Here is a 15,754-nt window from a genome sequence, read left to right as displayed (position 1 = left end):
TGACATATCTTTTAAAATTATATTTCTACGATGAAAGTGAAATGTTGGTTGCTCCTTAAAATTAATTCCCATTTGTTTTTTAAATGACCAATTATTTGTGATTACTGGACAAGGATTTATTAGTAACACTTTAAATAAGGTTCTGTTTGTTAATGTTAGATAATATATAGTTAGTTCATTTTACATTAACTAATGTTAACTTATTCAACTTTTAATGTAAAAAATGTATTAGTAGAAATTAACATTGATAAAAATAAGTAAATGCTGTAAAAGTATTTTTCATAGCTAGTTTATGTTAACTATTTTGTTAACTAATATTACGAAATAGCTTATTGTAGTGTTACCAAATACTTTTATAGAGACTGCACTGATGAAAAGCAATTCCTAGCCAATGAAATATGTTATACCAGAGCATAACTACAAAAATGTATATTCACTATAGAAATTTCCATTACTTTTTAAGATTTTATTAATATCCATTAATTTTCCAGGCCTGGAAAACACAATTTTCAAGTTTTCCATGACTGTGGGAATCCTAAAAACAATTACGAATATAATTAATATTATTTCATAATAACAAAATAAAAATTGTAATTTATATTTTATCAAATCCTCTTGGAAGTGTGACATTTTAAGAAATTCTATAAAAAAGAAACTTGTTCTGTGCCAAAAAATATTTCATATTTTTATTAATAAATTACATATTTATTAATATAATACATAAATAATTGTTGGATATAGATATGTTAACTATATGGCCTGTTAATATGGGAAGCAAAAAAGATTTGGTGTGAAACAGGCCTAATGGAACTTATTCACAGTAGCACCATCTTTAGACAGGAAAGACAACGAGGCAGTAAGGGATAGACTTACATGCTCCTCAATGTGTAATACTGTTGTTTAAAGTGTTTTGGATCACTCTGCTGACGAAACATTGCAAAAAAAACATCTTTCCAAGAAATTTCAGTATACAAAAAAAAAAAACCTTAGATGTGATCTAGGAGCTTTATACAGCTATATACAGCACATGCCATTGAAGAGTTTGTAAGTCTATCCCTCACAACCTCATTTACATTCACGACAGAAATCAAATATGCTGCTCTTGTGAATAAGGTCTTTAAAGTTGATAGTTGTTCATGGAAGAAGATGAAACGTGGACAAGTGAAGAGGACAGTGAAGTAGAGGCTGATCATTGAAAAAGAGACTGATACCATGAATTTATATGAAATGTTACTTTATACCACAGCTGCTCAGCACCAAAAAGAGAAAGCTTTTCTCAATGGAGCTGCCATGCATAAATGTCCTTTCAGCATATTTCCAAGGGCACAAAATGGAAATGACCTGAGAGACTAAAGGCCCTTCACCCACAAGCCCATGGGCCCATCATGTCAGCAGTTAGTGTGCTGGAGTGCATCCTGTTTAAAATGTTTGCAACCATTGCTCTCTTTTTAATGGTGCTCATGCTTCGAGCAGCTGCAGCGTGGCAGTGTTCTAATCGTGGGCAGTGTCAGCAGCAGGTCTTCACTCTCTCTGACTCATTCAAAATTTAAAAGCTTGTTTAGGCCCACAAGTGCTGCTGTCTCCTGTACTTACACTCATTCAAGAGCCACCAGCTAAACAAACAAACACTACTCTTGGCCAAGGGTCAATAGATAGCTATAGCATAGAATATGAGATTTCAAAATAGAACACTATCAACAGATGTTACTGTAAATTATACTGTATATAATACAGTTATTTGCTTTCAAAGGTTTACTGAAGATCTTATGCACAATTATAAATATCACATAAACCACCATAGGTGGGGCACATTGTAACAGGTGAGGGGTACATTGTAACAAGACCATAAAACAGCTTAAAATCCCCCTCTAACAAATGTATCTGATCTAATTAAAAAGCCTAGAAGATAAACTAAATTTTAATGTCAATAAAAGCCATTTATTAACTTTGTCATATATAATATAGCAATAATTTTGACACTTGACAGTAAATACACAACAAAGCCATAGCAATGACTGAAATAATACATGGATTGATGACAAAACACACACACACATGCATTAAGGGGAATTATGTAAATTACATTATCTGACTGCATGGAATTGCATAAAGTTTTTTGTAATTGGGGCACATTGTAATGCAGTGTTACAAAGTGCCCCGTCGGCGCAACTGGGATTTAAACCTGGCTGGTCACTTCTGCTGGCTATCTGAGAATTAAAAGACTATGAAAGATGCTAGCTAAAAGATTGGAGATTAAAATGATACCAAGTTTGCCTAATTTTAAATAAACAGTAAAAATAGAGATGAAAATTTACTTTCATGTGAATTTTTACTTTTGCTACTTTAAAATGAACTTTTGGTGATATCTTCCAAAGGTTTTTGAAATTTTCCGCAATTTTTTTTTATCAGTGTTTTTTCAGTGTTGATATGGTAACAAGTAAACAAATTAAGTTTCGACTTACCAGCATGTGTAGAAACATTTAAACCATGTGTGTTACATCTAGCCCCGTGTTAGTGTGTGCCCCACTCTCCCCTGTCGTGGAAATGTTACTGATGTAAATTGTTGCCCTAGAACCCACCAGTCAATGGAAACAATTGTCACACTGGTGAACTTCATGACCAAATTGTTTTAAATTCAGGACAGTAATATTGCTCATATCACACAAATTAAAGATTGTCATATTGAGCAGAGCATGTTTATGTCCATTAAATCATACAAAGAACCATAGTGCCAGAAGAGCTTGTTTTGACATACAACAAAAAGGCCTCACACGTCACTCTTCCCACAGTTCAGAACCACTGGAAAGGACAGCAGCAATTAACTAATCTGACCACAAAAGACAACAATCTTAACCTGAATGCACAAGGCATTCTTTTTTTTTAAACAGACACTGCGCCCTAACATTAAAACTATAAAACAGACATAACACAAGAAGGACATGATTGCCAGACCACCACTTCATAGTCTCAAACTAACCAGAAACAATGACCTAATATCTATGGCCTAATATCAATAGAACAGATTTTTAATAAATACATTAACTTACCTTTACTTGAATACAAAATCCATGCGTCTCTCCTTGCGAATGAACATCTCCATCACTTGCTGAAGTCTCTTTCTCGAATTTTAATTGAAATTAACTTTGCCAAATCCACGTAGGTCTTCGATGCTTTCACTGCAGTTATCCATTTAAGCGCTTAATAACGCATTAGTAATGTGAACTTCAACGTGTTGACACAAAATTGAAATCAGATAGCGTGACTGAAGGAGCTTCAGATTGGCTTCTCATTTTGGTAAGCGGCACATCCCTGATTTCAGAGTACATGAACTTTTCAACCAACATTATGATTTCCTGTGTAATCATGTTGAAATCATTTGGTAGGTAGCTGGCTGACTGTACATTATCCCTTACACATAATCGATCGATTTCAAAGCAGTTGCAATGAAAAAGCAGTAGGCCAAGTCTATTTTAACATAACACAGCTATTTCTGTCATTTTTCTTTTCCCAATCCAGTGACCTCTTAGACAGTAATTGTAGTTATCTCTTCTCACAGCGCTAGATGAATGAGGGATATTCGTGATAGCGAGATACAGTACAGACAGAATTTAATTAGCTTCAGCTTAAAATAATGGCTCCCAGTGTACAGTTAGAAAGTGAGAGATGAGAGGGAGACTATCAGAGTGGGATATTCCACTCAAATTAGATTTAGTGCAAAAAACTCAAGGATATAATTTTTAAGTCATGTGGGCACACAATACAATAGCATGTTCAGCTGACATTTGTCAGATAAATGAGTCCGGCTTGTAATAGCATTGAATACTAAGGAAATGGGATAAGAGGTGTGAAGAGAAATGCAATTATTTCGTTTTTGTCAACACTACAATAAATCACATTGCTCTTGTTGGTTGGGTTAGAAATGCAAATCTGCTTCAGGCAGCTTGAAGAGAGGCTATGGAGAAACTAAATATAACTGATATTTGTCTCTTTATAAGACGTTTTAAATGGTAATTGGGGGTTAATAGAAACAGCTCACTTCTTGAGATGCAAAAAAAAAAAACATTTTCTTTGAAAATGTCTTTGATTTATTAGCTCTATTATTTACAACTACACACTGTAAAAAAAATCAGTAGTAATCAAATTGGATGGGACAGTTTTTTGGCTAGGGGGCATTTGGAATTAGAAAATTGTAGAGAGAATGATGGAACGAGCTCAACCAGCGGCCCTTACAGAATAACTAAAAATGAAATTTGGTGTTCACCCAAAATTAAACTCCTGTCATCATTTACTCACCCTAATGTCTTTCAAAACCTGTATGACATCCTTTCTTCCATGGAACACAAAAGGGGTTATTTATTCACCTTTTCCGCACTTCAGTGTTTGTTTCTTAACTTCCGGTTTGTTTTGAAGCTAGTCGAGTTGATGGTGTTAGTCTACACCACCCCTTTACTACGTGAAAATGCTAGTGAGGTGTTTTGCTTTGTCTGTAAATGTTAGTTTTTTCGACACCCACAAAGGTGAATTGGTCCTGGCAGATCACATTCAGACAGCAATGGCACACTACACTTTTTCATGATACAAGCGTTTAATTGTTATACGTGTAATTCTGCTTAATTTTTAGGTTTCAATTTGTTAATAATTTGTGTTAAAATGTGTAGCTGGCATGAAATTTCAAACAGAGACAGCTTGTATTATTTCACATGCAAGTTCATGACATTAAAGGAAATTACATTTGTACTTTTTAAAATGTATTTATTACCTTACATTTTAAAAGGCTTAAATGTGATTAAAATAGTTGCAAATGGAATTAAAAAATAAAACGTACACTTTCACATGTATTTGTGTGTGTGTGTGTGTGTGTGTGTGTGTGTGTGTGTGTGTGGGAAGGTTTAAGAGGACTTTTTTTAGGTTACAAACTGGTAATTACAAGGGTATTATGCTATAAATGTGGTTTATGAGGACATTTCTAGTGTCCCCATTATTCACATCACTTAAAAAACATACTAAACGATATTTTATTGAAAATGTAAAAATGCAGAAAGTTTTTTGTGAGGGTTAGGTTTAGGGGTAGGGTTAGGGTTAGGGTTAGGGGATAGAATCTATAGTTTGTACAGTATAAAAATCATTATGTCTATGGAGATTCCTCATAATGATAGCTGCACCAACATGTGTGTGTGTGTGTGTGTGTGTGTGTGTGTGTGTGTGTGTATGTGTGGGCAGGTTTAAGTGGTTTACGAGGACTTTTTTTTAGGTTACAAACTGGAAATTACAAGGGTATTATGCTATAAATGTGGTTTATGAGGATATTTCTAGTGTCCCCATAATTCAAATCACTTAAAAAACATACTATATGACTTTTTATTGAAAATGTAAAATTGTAGAAAGTTTTTGGTGAGGGTTAGGTTTAGGGGTAGGGGTAGTGTTAGGGGAACTATAGTTCATAAAGTACAAAAATCATTATGTCTGTGGAGAATCCTCATAACGATAGCTGCACCAACATATGTGTGTGTGTGTGTGTGTGTGTGTGTGTGTGTGTGTGTGTGTGTGTGTGTGGAGATAGAATAGCACCCTTCCCCCGTCCCGGTTTAACGCTCAAAAAATCTGCTCCCCTTAACAAAAACGTGATGGGTGAATGACATGAGAAGATGGTCAGAGGTGTCGTACAGAGATATTTTTAATGACTTTGTGTTGTCTCTCTGAGTTTCATGAGCACAGAGGCATATCAGTACATCTACAGCATGAAGGTAAGATCTTGTGTATTTATGAATGAAGTATTCTTCTTTTAACATCTCCCCCCTCTGCTTCCAGTCGCTATGACATCCCCTGAACAATTTAAAATAACATTTAGCAACTCTATAACCTGTAAATTCACTTTGCTGATTATTACACTTTGACATCAACACCATAGACATCTATATAGAAAACGCTAGACCAAAAGTTCAAAGACAAAATATTAAAGATGGCTGTGCGCTAGTTTCTCTGGTGCATAAGCTGAATAGCCTGCTGCCTTGAATGCCAAACCTGCTGTTTTCCATATAATGAAAATGAATGGTGACTACGGCTGTTAAGCAGAATTTTCAATGTAAGATTTTCAGTGAATAACAACATAAATTTCCATTTTTAAACTACTTTTGTTATGATTTTATGTCCTTTTTGGAGCTTGACAGCCTTTGGTCCCCATCCACTTACACTGTATAAAAAAAAAACAGCTTGGACATTCTTCTTTGTTGTTCTACAAAAGAAAGTCATCCACAGGTTGATTAAATAATGCCACAATATTCATTTTTAGGTGAATTATCCCTTTTAACAACAAACAGTGGAGCTAAATAGAAGGAAATGTTCTTCAAATGTTCCTTATTGTGGGATTTCCAAGAGGAATAAAGACGTCCTTTGAAAACAGATCTGAAACAGTCACAAAATGAAGTTTTTACAGTGTGGTTTTCTTCAAAGACACACTCTCACACTCAAAGAGCATGGTGAGTTAATATATGAATGGCTAATGAGGAGTGAGAGTAGATGGAGTGGTGAGAACAGCCTCCCGCAGGTGAACTGGCAAAGCCTTCATAACCTGACAGGGAGATTTCTCAGTGAACATATGTCTCATGCGTCTCTCTCTCCCTCTCTCACACATGCATATGCATATATATACACAGTATATACATATGTACAGTACTGTGCAAAAGTCTTAGGCACATAAGATGCTTCACAAAAACATTTGTCTTAAGATGGTTATTTATATTTTCAGCTTTAGTGTGTCAAAATGAAATATACATTTTAGACTCCCAAACATTTCTTTTGCAAATAAAATAGAATAGAATAGAAGAACAGGGAGCCCTGCAACAGATGAACAATTGTCCCCACAGAGCCCCCACTGAACATAGTGTCAGTCTGGGATTACAAGAAGAGACAGAAGCAAATGAGACTGCCGAAATAGATAGAAGAACTGTGGCAAATTCTCCAAGAAGCTTGGAACATCCTATCTGCCAACAACCAAGAAAAACTGTACCTAGGAGAATTGGTGCTGTTTTGAAGGCAAAGGTGACCACATCAAAAATGTATTTACCTTTTTTTATGTTTACTGGACTTTGTATGATGTTAATTGATAAATGAAAACTATTTATGGCATTATTTTTGAAGACATCCTCACTATGCAACATTTTACCAAAGTGCCTAAAACCTTTGCACAGTACTATATATATATATATATATATATATATATATATATATATATATATATAGATAGATAGATAGATAGATAGATAGATAGATAGAACACAAAATATGCATTGTCTCTATGCATTGTAAACTAAGCTTGCTGTAAGTGTAAACAGCAAGCAGTTTATGAGCCAAAAATACAGATTTGCGTTCTATCTATAGTATGGTGTAAAAATGAGGTGAAAAAGCTGAAGCCAAAATAAATGGTAATGGAATGTGTGACAAAACATGTGCAAGCAGAGTGCAAATTTAACACTTGCCAAGCACCAAATGTGAGTAAAAATGGTAAGAACAGTATTCTGATGTGCATCATAAAAAATATATAATAAGACGTGTATATAGGATGTCTTAAGTTTTTTTTTTCCAGAAGTCCATGTGGCAACAAAAAGAATATTCAAACATGGAATATTCCTGGCAGTAAGCCACCAGAATGAAAATATGAGAAACAAAATCATGATTTGCAGGTAAGTTTTCACCAAGAAACTGAGACTGGCTCATCTCATATATGACATGCACTGTTAGTCACAAATATACAATGAAAAACATCGAAATAATCCTATTGTCATAAGACAAAATTTTTTTTCATTTTCTTTAATGATAATTATGCTAAATAGAGTTTTCTCAATTCACCTGCCATTGGCAGCTCTGGCAGAACATTAATCTTGGATCCTGAACAATGATACAGTCCGCAAAAACAATTAGGAGACCTCATTACCTGGCAATCTTTTTATTTAGTCACACAACTAGAAATTTCATGCTGTTAATTGGAATCACATATGTTGAAACCCATTAAATTCAAACCCACCTCTAGCCACTGGCCGTGGGACTGCATTTTGATGACCACGCAGGGATCAGGCTTGGAGAGCGCATCCCTGTCTAAGATGCCTTTGCAGGCTACACGCAGCTCCACTTTGGTCAGGCAGGGGCTGTTGAAGAGGCCCAGAGAATTGGCTGCAGACTCGTAGATGTCACTCATGTTTTAGGAGACACTTGTGCTGGAAAGAAAAAAAATGTACAAGATAAGAGATTACATAGTAAGGCCTATATCTTTCCTCTTTAAAAGCCAAGACAATTTTGTATTCATGTCACAAAACAAATGGCATTAAGCTAAAACAATTTATTTGGCTAGTTTAAGTAAGAATGCAAATAAAGGTACTTTATATTCATTTTGTTGTTAAATGAAATGAAGATGCATGGCGGATATCTGCTTTTTTGCAAATATCTGGCAAAGATAAAAAATATGCAGTGTGTTATATAACATACCATACATTTTCACTGGGAATGAATTTCAAGCCTGTGTGTTTCTGGTGAAACACTCATTTATCATAGAGACACTCATTTATCAAGCCAATATGTAGGAAAATCCCTAATCAGAACCCCCTCCACCAATCAGCTCATTATAATATAGAGCAGTCTGTGCTAAATGAAATTACATAGAGTAGGTGTGGGGGGAGAGAGAGAGAGAGAGAGAGAGAGAGAGAGAGAGAGAGAGAGAGAGAGAGAGAGAGAGAGAGATTGAATATAAAGAATGTTATAGAGAAAGTAAAAATAAGGAAATAAAAACTTCCTACTAGAAAATGTGTATATTTTCTAAATAAAATGAGTAGTGGTTGTCCATGCATAACTGACCAACATAAAGTTCGATTGTTCTGAGTGGTTTCCAGTGCATTACTATGCAGTTGCTAAGGTGTTCTGAGTAGTTTCTAGGACATTGCCAACAGGCCTAAGTGAAAAGAGCCCACCCCCAAGTCTCTATGATATTCTGGTCCATAGATATGACTTAGATCCCTGCTTCTATGTAAGTCTATGTATTTTTTCTATCACCATTTTTATCCTCCACCAAGCGAAAATTGTAAGTCAGGTTGCTTAGAAAAGTCATAGCACCACACTCCTCAAAAACGTGCACAAATTGAGATATTTAGGGGTTTATTCAAATTCCTAAACTTAAAGGTACTATAAGTGATTTTTTTCATGGAAAGGTATGCAAGATATGAATGAAATAAGTGTTGTGAGATATCTCACTGGTCTCTGTGACAGCTCTAGACTCTGTAATCAGCAAACAAAAATGTGTCCGCAGGCCGCGGTAAATCATTTTGCGTGTTGTCATAGTATTGTAGTTGAGTGAATTATTGATGCTTAATGTCATTTTTATGCCATATTGTTCATAACAGTTGTCAGTTTTGGGCGATGTTTTGCTGCTGTTGTTTTTGACAGCCGAATCTGCTCAGTGTCTGTGTCAATAAAGCTCATTTGGTATCTTTGGAGTGCAGGGTTTTGGAAATAGGGTGCATGGCTAATCCAACGGCTCAGTTTGTGGAAATTCCAGAATGGCTAAAATTGCTTACAGCACCTTTAAAGGAATGATTTACTCTCATGTTGTTTCAAACACCTATGACTCTCTTTCTTTCATGGAACACAAAAGGTGATGTTAGACAGAATATCTCAGTCACCATTCACTTTCATTGTATGGAAATAAGATTCTGATGACAGAATTGACATTTGTGTGTGAACTATACCTTTAAGCATGATTAATTGTAATAGTGATGCTTGCTTTAGCATCTTTATTACTTTTCAGTCTGACCTATGAGAGCTGAATTGTGAAAGAGAACAACTCAATCAAAGGATAATTCTCAGCTATGACAAATTCTTCCATCACTCCCACTGTATCCACTGACAGGTGACAGCCTCATACATTATAGGTCAGCAGCGATAATACAGAGGTGAGCAGTTCTCTCTCTATGTGCAAACTCTGTTGGCTGATGCCCCTCTCAATACTGTTGGCTGAGGACAGCGACACACATCCGTCAATACTTTTTCATCCTCTGGTTGCTATTTTTGCCACATGAGTGTTTTCTCTGCCAGTTTCACCTCTATTACTGTCTATGATAACACATTTCACAGAGCCTTTTCATACAGGTGCACAATGTTTACAGCAGAAACACAATCCTCAAGACCTGGAAAAATCATCAATGTGATTCCGACTGGCAGTAAAAAATCGAAATAAAGGATGTTGTTTTGAAATGCAAACTTTAAACATTGTAAATAATATTCTAATATATAGAGACAAAACAAGTGTTTGTGTGTGTTACCGCATGCGTTAAGGTTCTATTCGTTAACATTAGTTATTGCATTAGGTATCATGAACAAACAATGAACAATGTATTTTTTACTGTGTTTATTATCCTCTTCATGAGTAGGGTCTAAATTGCTCTGCAGTGCCCCCTGGAGTGAGTTATTTTTGCACGTGACACTGCACAGCCAGTAGAGGGGGGCAGAGTGTAGATGAGTATTTTTCTTATTTTATTAAAAATTTTTATTTCTTGTCATAAAAAAAAATACTGTATATTATATAGTAAACATGAACAAATGAGTTATGTCTGCTGTACTGTTTTTGTTTTATGTAGTTTTTATAGCTGTAAAAAAAACAAATGAACAAATAATATCAGCAGTCTGGTTTGCCTTTGCACTGTTTGACATCTCAGACATTGTGTGTGCGTGCGTGCGTGCGCGCGCGCGCGCGTGTGTGTGTGTGTGTGTGTGTGTGTGTGAAGCGCTAATGTAAACAGACTTGGCTGCTTGCATCGGATAATCACGCTCTATCAGCATATTTTTACTGTGAGTATACAAGTTTTAAACTGTTATCGTGGTGCTTTTGTGATAGTTTGGCCTGTGTCAGAAAACAAATGTATTATATGCCTGAAAAGACTGTGGATGAAAACCGCATCTGCACCTAATCAGCAGACGTGGCTGCCTGCATGGGAAGATTGCGTTTAGATATGATGGCTGTGCATACAAGCTGTTAACTGTTATCATGGTACTTTGGTGACAATTTGGCTGTTTGTTACATAAAATAAACATATTATGTGCTTGAAAAGACTTTGAGTAGCTGTCTGTTTGAAGAATGACAACCGATACTGATGTAAACAAATGACAGCACACATCGGAGGAAGATCACATTTGATGTTTGTCTGTGCGTATAAGAGCTGTAAACTTTTTATTATGGTACTTTGGTGACAAGTTGGATGTATGTATCTAAAATATACATATTCTGTAGTTTAAAACACTGTATGAGTAACTGTTTGTGCGAATATAAATAACAGACGCTTGACCAGCGCTGCCTGTGTTGGCATGAAAGCTGATTTGAATCTGGCAGCTTGTAACGTAACGTATGTGTGATGGTACGTATGAAAGGGTTAATCTTTGTTAATGTTAGTAAATAAAAATACAATTGTTCATTAGTTCATGTTAGTTCATAGTGCATTAAAGCAGCACTACGTAACTTTGTGCTCTCTAGCGATATCTGTGGTTGAAACTTTATGCGGAAGAACACTTTATGTCAGTAATGTTCAGGCACTGCTCTTCTGCCGGATGAATCTCCCAATTTGAGCTTACCTGGACATCACCTGTGTGTAATCATGACTGGAGCCGGAGTCATAATGTGCTATTTTCATGTTGATATTATGTTATATGTTTAAACATTTAAAATGGAAATATTACTTGCTTTGATGAAGATAAACAACACTCATATTTTTCATATCTGAATTAATTTTATACTTAAATCACTTTTCTGACACTACATTCAAAGCACTTTTAAATAGAGAATGGGGACTCTCCTCAGCCACCACCAGTACATCTTTATTTGATTATTCAAGTTTTTTATCTGCTATTAATGTTTGAATTGTACTACAATTTTCAATTTAAGAGGTTAAACTCATGATATTGCTGATACGAGTTCAATAGAAGACTTTATTATTTTTATACTATATTGTCCAGCCTCAGTTGCTACAATAGCATGTCTATGCAATGCACACAATAACACGTAAATTAAAAACATAAAATGAGGATTCAATAATGATGGGTATAAAATATACTTTATTAAACTTAAAAATTATATGCTTAAATATGCAATACAACAATTATAAGAAGTAAATTTCAGAAGTCATTCATATTAAACATGTCACAGTAACTTCACAGGACAATGTAGATATAGATGTAAAGATGTAAACTTTGGAAGGTATCGCCAAAATCTCGGAGATTTATAGTAAAAAAGGACTTAAATATTGATCTGTTTTTCACCCAAAGTGACTGCATCACTTCAGAAGACATATTAAACCACTGAAGTCATTTGGATTACTTTCATGCTCCCTTTATATGAGTTTTGGAACTTGAAAGGTCTGGTCACCATTCACTTGCAGTATATGGCCTACAGAGATGAAATATTCTAAAAATCTTCATCTGTGTTCTGCAGAAGAAAAAAAGTCATACACAAATGCACAGTAAAAACTGATTTTAAGGTTTAGTTGTATCAACTAGCTTTTTTGAGTTGACAACTAAAATTTCATGCCAACTTAATTTAAGTTTTGATTCTATTAAATTGTACTTAAGTATGATTTAACAATCGTATTTGCCATTTCAACTCACTTAACAAAGTTGACTGAAAAAGCAAAGATTTTCCAGCTCCCAGCATGCATTGCAGCATGAATAAATAATTAGGTTAGTGTTGTAGGCTTATTTTTTTAGGCTTTAGTTGTACTGTTTTTGTCATAAATGTTAGTTAATAGTTGTGTGATGTAAATAGCTTATTTTTATTTTATTTAACAGTGTTTGTTGAGTGTCACCATTACTGAGCTTTGTATTGAAAACTCAGTGACTCCCGTTCAAACTATTGGATATCCAGCCTTTGCTGGTATTCATAAAGTTCTTTATTTAACTTAAACATCAAAACTTTAGGTGTTGCAATGGATTCTTGGTAGCCTTGTGTATCACAATATTAAAGTTATTTGAACAAAACCTGTTAAATCCAGATAATTAAAAATAAACAGTTTTGTCCATGGATTAATTATTTGTCTTGACAAAACTTTTTAAGTTGAAAGAACTTTATATTTTTTGTTAATGTAACTTGACTGCGTCAAAGCAAAAAGACAACTAGCTAAAGTTAAGTTGAGTGAACAAATTGTTTTTACAGTGTGGAAACATATTGTAAAGTGTTACCAAGCATTCTACACAAGAACGCCTCAAAAATCTCCCCCCCAAAAACATTTTGTAAACATGCACAAAGGCAGAAAGATATGACCTCAACTGAAGGCTTTAACCAAAGATGTCCCCTTCATCAGGCAACTGGGGACCTACTCCATTGTTGACTGCCTCATTCCTCACTGCACTCTAACTGTACACTTGGAAGCTCAGAGCCATCAAATCAAACTCCAATAAAGTCTAATGGCAGCAGTCATTTTTTTTTTTATTGGTTCCCTATGGCTTTATTTATACAACATGAAATGAAAATTCCTTTCCTTAATAAATGTCCCTGGTCTTACTATGCACGATTAATCAGTGCACATTATTCTAAAGAAAATAAATGTTTGTTTTCATAACCTTTCATTTAAAATGCAATAACTTTGGCCTAGCGTTTAGCCCAAATTGACACATTGAGCAATAATGAGAGAGTTGAATCTTGCTTATGACATTTCCTGATACCCCTTCTTTGTCCCTGTCCTTTTACTGGGATTTCTTTCTTTTTTCTTCCCCTTGAATATTCTGTTTAATTTTGAAATAAGTAATGATAGTTAAATAGTTAAATGTGTTGCTAATGCAAGTTGTCTTAAAAGTAAGAGCACACAACCACTGAAATCATGTATTGCATGGCTCTCTGGAATACTTGATTCTGATTGGTCAATCGTGGCATTGCATGGTCATTATACTGTATAATGACCATTAAACTGTAAAATTGACTGTTGTTTTAGGTAACAGATTTCCTTTAGTTTCATGTATCTCATATTACTCCACTGTCTTTATCTTCTTCAAATCAATATTTACTAGCCAATTAATTTATTGAATTGGTAAGTAGCAGAGTAATAAGTGGGATAGTGTACAGTAGGGCTGAAACGATTAGTCGACAACGTCAACAATAAAAAATTGTCTACAAAAATTTTCGTTGTCGAATAGTCGTTTGATGTCATTTAATGTAACATGAGATCATATGAAACTCTAATGATGACATGTGAGAGGAGCACTACAGTTCGTGCCTGACTGAGGAGAGGAAGAATTACACAGCTCACAGTCCAGATGCACTCTAAACTTTCCAAACAGCTTCAGGTGATGTAAATCGCAAAGTATGATGGAATTATTATGCAAAAATACAAAATAAGTAAATACAGAAGCACTCTCATCGTGAAATAAAGCAGACCCGGATCTGGCATTCCACTTAAGCAAAGCTTGCATGTCAGAGCGTCTAAAAAGCAAACAACCTGGCTTTATATCTTTAATGCATCCTTTATTAAAATTAAAATAATAAGGAAGTGGGCCATAAACAAACTCCGAAAATGGCATTTCTCTGTGCGGTCAGCACCGCTTCTTTGAGTCGGTGAAGGGGGAGAGATCGTCCCTTCACGCGACTCATAGAAGTCATCCCTTTGCTGCAGCTAGATTATAACGTGATGGCTTGCGACGTATTGAATCATAATATATTGTATGTGTCACGGTGTGTATCTTATTGTTAAGAAAATCGGCGATACGCAGCTCTATTAAGAAGAGAGAGTTTGTTTTTGTAAGTTTAAGATGGATCGAAGTGGACATAAATGTGAGAATGTAGTCTTAGTCCATTATACAATGCAACAAAACAAGTTTTTGATTAGTCTTTTTTGGCTTGTTTTCCAAAAATAATATCTAAAACTCCTTTAAAACAATGTACATTTACTTTAGGAGCTATACTGCAAAAGAAAAAAATTGTTATTGGAGAATGTTGAATACAATATTTAATATTTTAATATTTTAAAATATCTAAAAATAGCCTACTTCAAACAAGATACATTTACCTGAGAAGCAACATATAAGATATTTAGACTTGCTTTTAAAGAATATATCTTGTATATGAGTATTTTTTTTCTTTACTTCACTGGCAGAAGTATGAACCAGTGAAAAAACACACTTATATACAAAATACACTTATTCAAGGTACATTCTCTTAAAGCAAGTCTAAATATCTAATATGTTGCTTCTCAAGTAAATGTATCTTGTTTTAGGGATTTTTTGATCATTTAAACGGAAAACAAGACAAAATCTCTTGATTACAACAGGATTTTTTGCAGTGAATTTATTACTGAATTAAACTTAATAAAAAAAAGAAAGTTTTTTTCCCTTGTAATTCAGTGAATGTCATTTAGAGGTATTTTTAAAAGATGATTTTTCCTCTTTATTGTTAGTAAGCACGTTTTATACAACCTTTTAAGTTGAGGCACAAGCTGAATAGTCCATTAAGAACTAACGATTAATCGTTGCAATAATCGACCGAATAGTCGAATAATCGTTTTAATAATCATTAGATTAGTCGATTATCAAAATAATTGTTAGTTGCCGCCCTAGTGTACAGTCATCTGGTCATTATTATCAAATAAACCCCTTCAGGGTGATACAAGGCATGATACAAGTTCTGATCACAAGTTAATTTTGCAATAATGACCAGCTGACTGTAGATTATCCCGTGTATTATATACGAATCTAATACAAAAACTTCTGTTGGTACTTCGAAGATGTATACTTATTA

At 34.6% G+C, this 15,754-nt stretch overlaps 1 protein-coding gene across 2 annotated transcripts in view; it reads right to left on the bottom strand.

The window, feature by feature from the left end:
• LOC127454033 (copine-4-like) overlaps positions 1-15,754 on the bottom strand; it is a 119,504-nt gene that overhangs the window by 85,800 nt on the left and 17,950 nt on the right. For both annotated transcript variants that reach the window (XM_051720959.1, XM_051720958.1), the window contains exon 3: positions 8,021-8,210. In XM_051720959.1, the coding sequence (XP_051576919.1) occupies positions 8,021-8,191 (171 nt within the window). In that variant the 5' untranslated portion in view covers positions 8,192-8,210. The remainder of the gene's footprint in view (positions 1-8,020; positions 8,211-15,754) is intronic.

Source organism: Myxocyprinus asiaticus, chromosome 16 (genome assembly GCF_019703515.2).
Source record: "Myxocyprinus asiaticus isolate MX2 ecotype Aquarium Trade chromosome 16, UBuf_Myxa_2, whole genome shotgun sequence".
In the NCBI taxonomy this organism is placed as follows: Eukaryota; Metazoa; Chordata; class Actinopteri; order Cypriniformes; family Catostomidae; genus Myxocyprinus; species Myxocyprinus asiaticus.
This window is presented reverse-complemented; position numbering and strand designations above follow the sequence as displayed.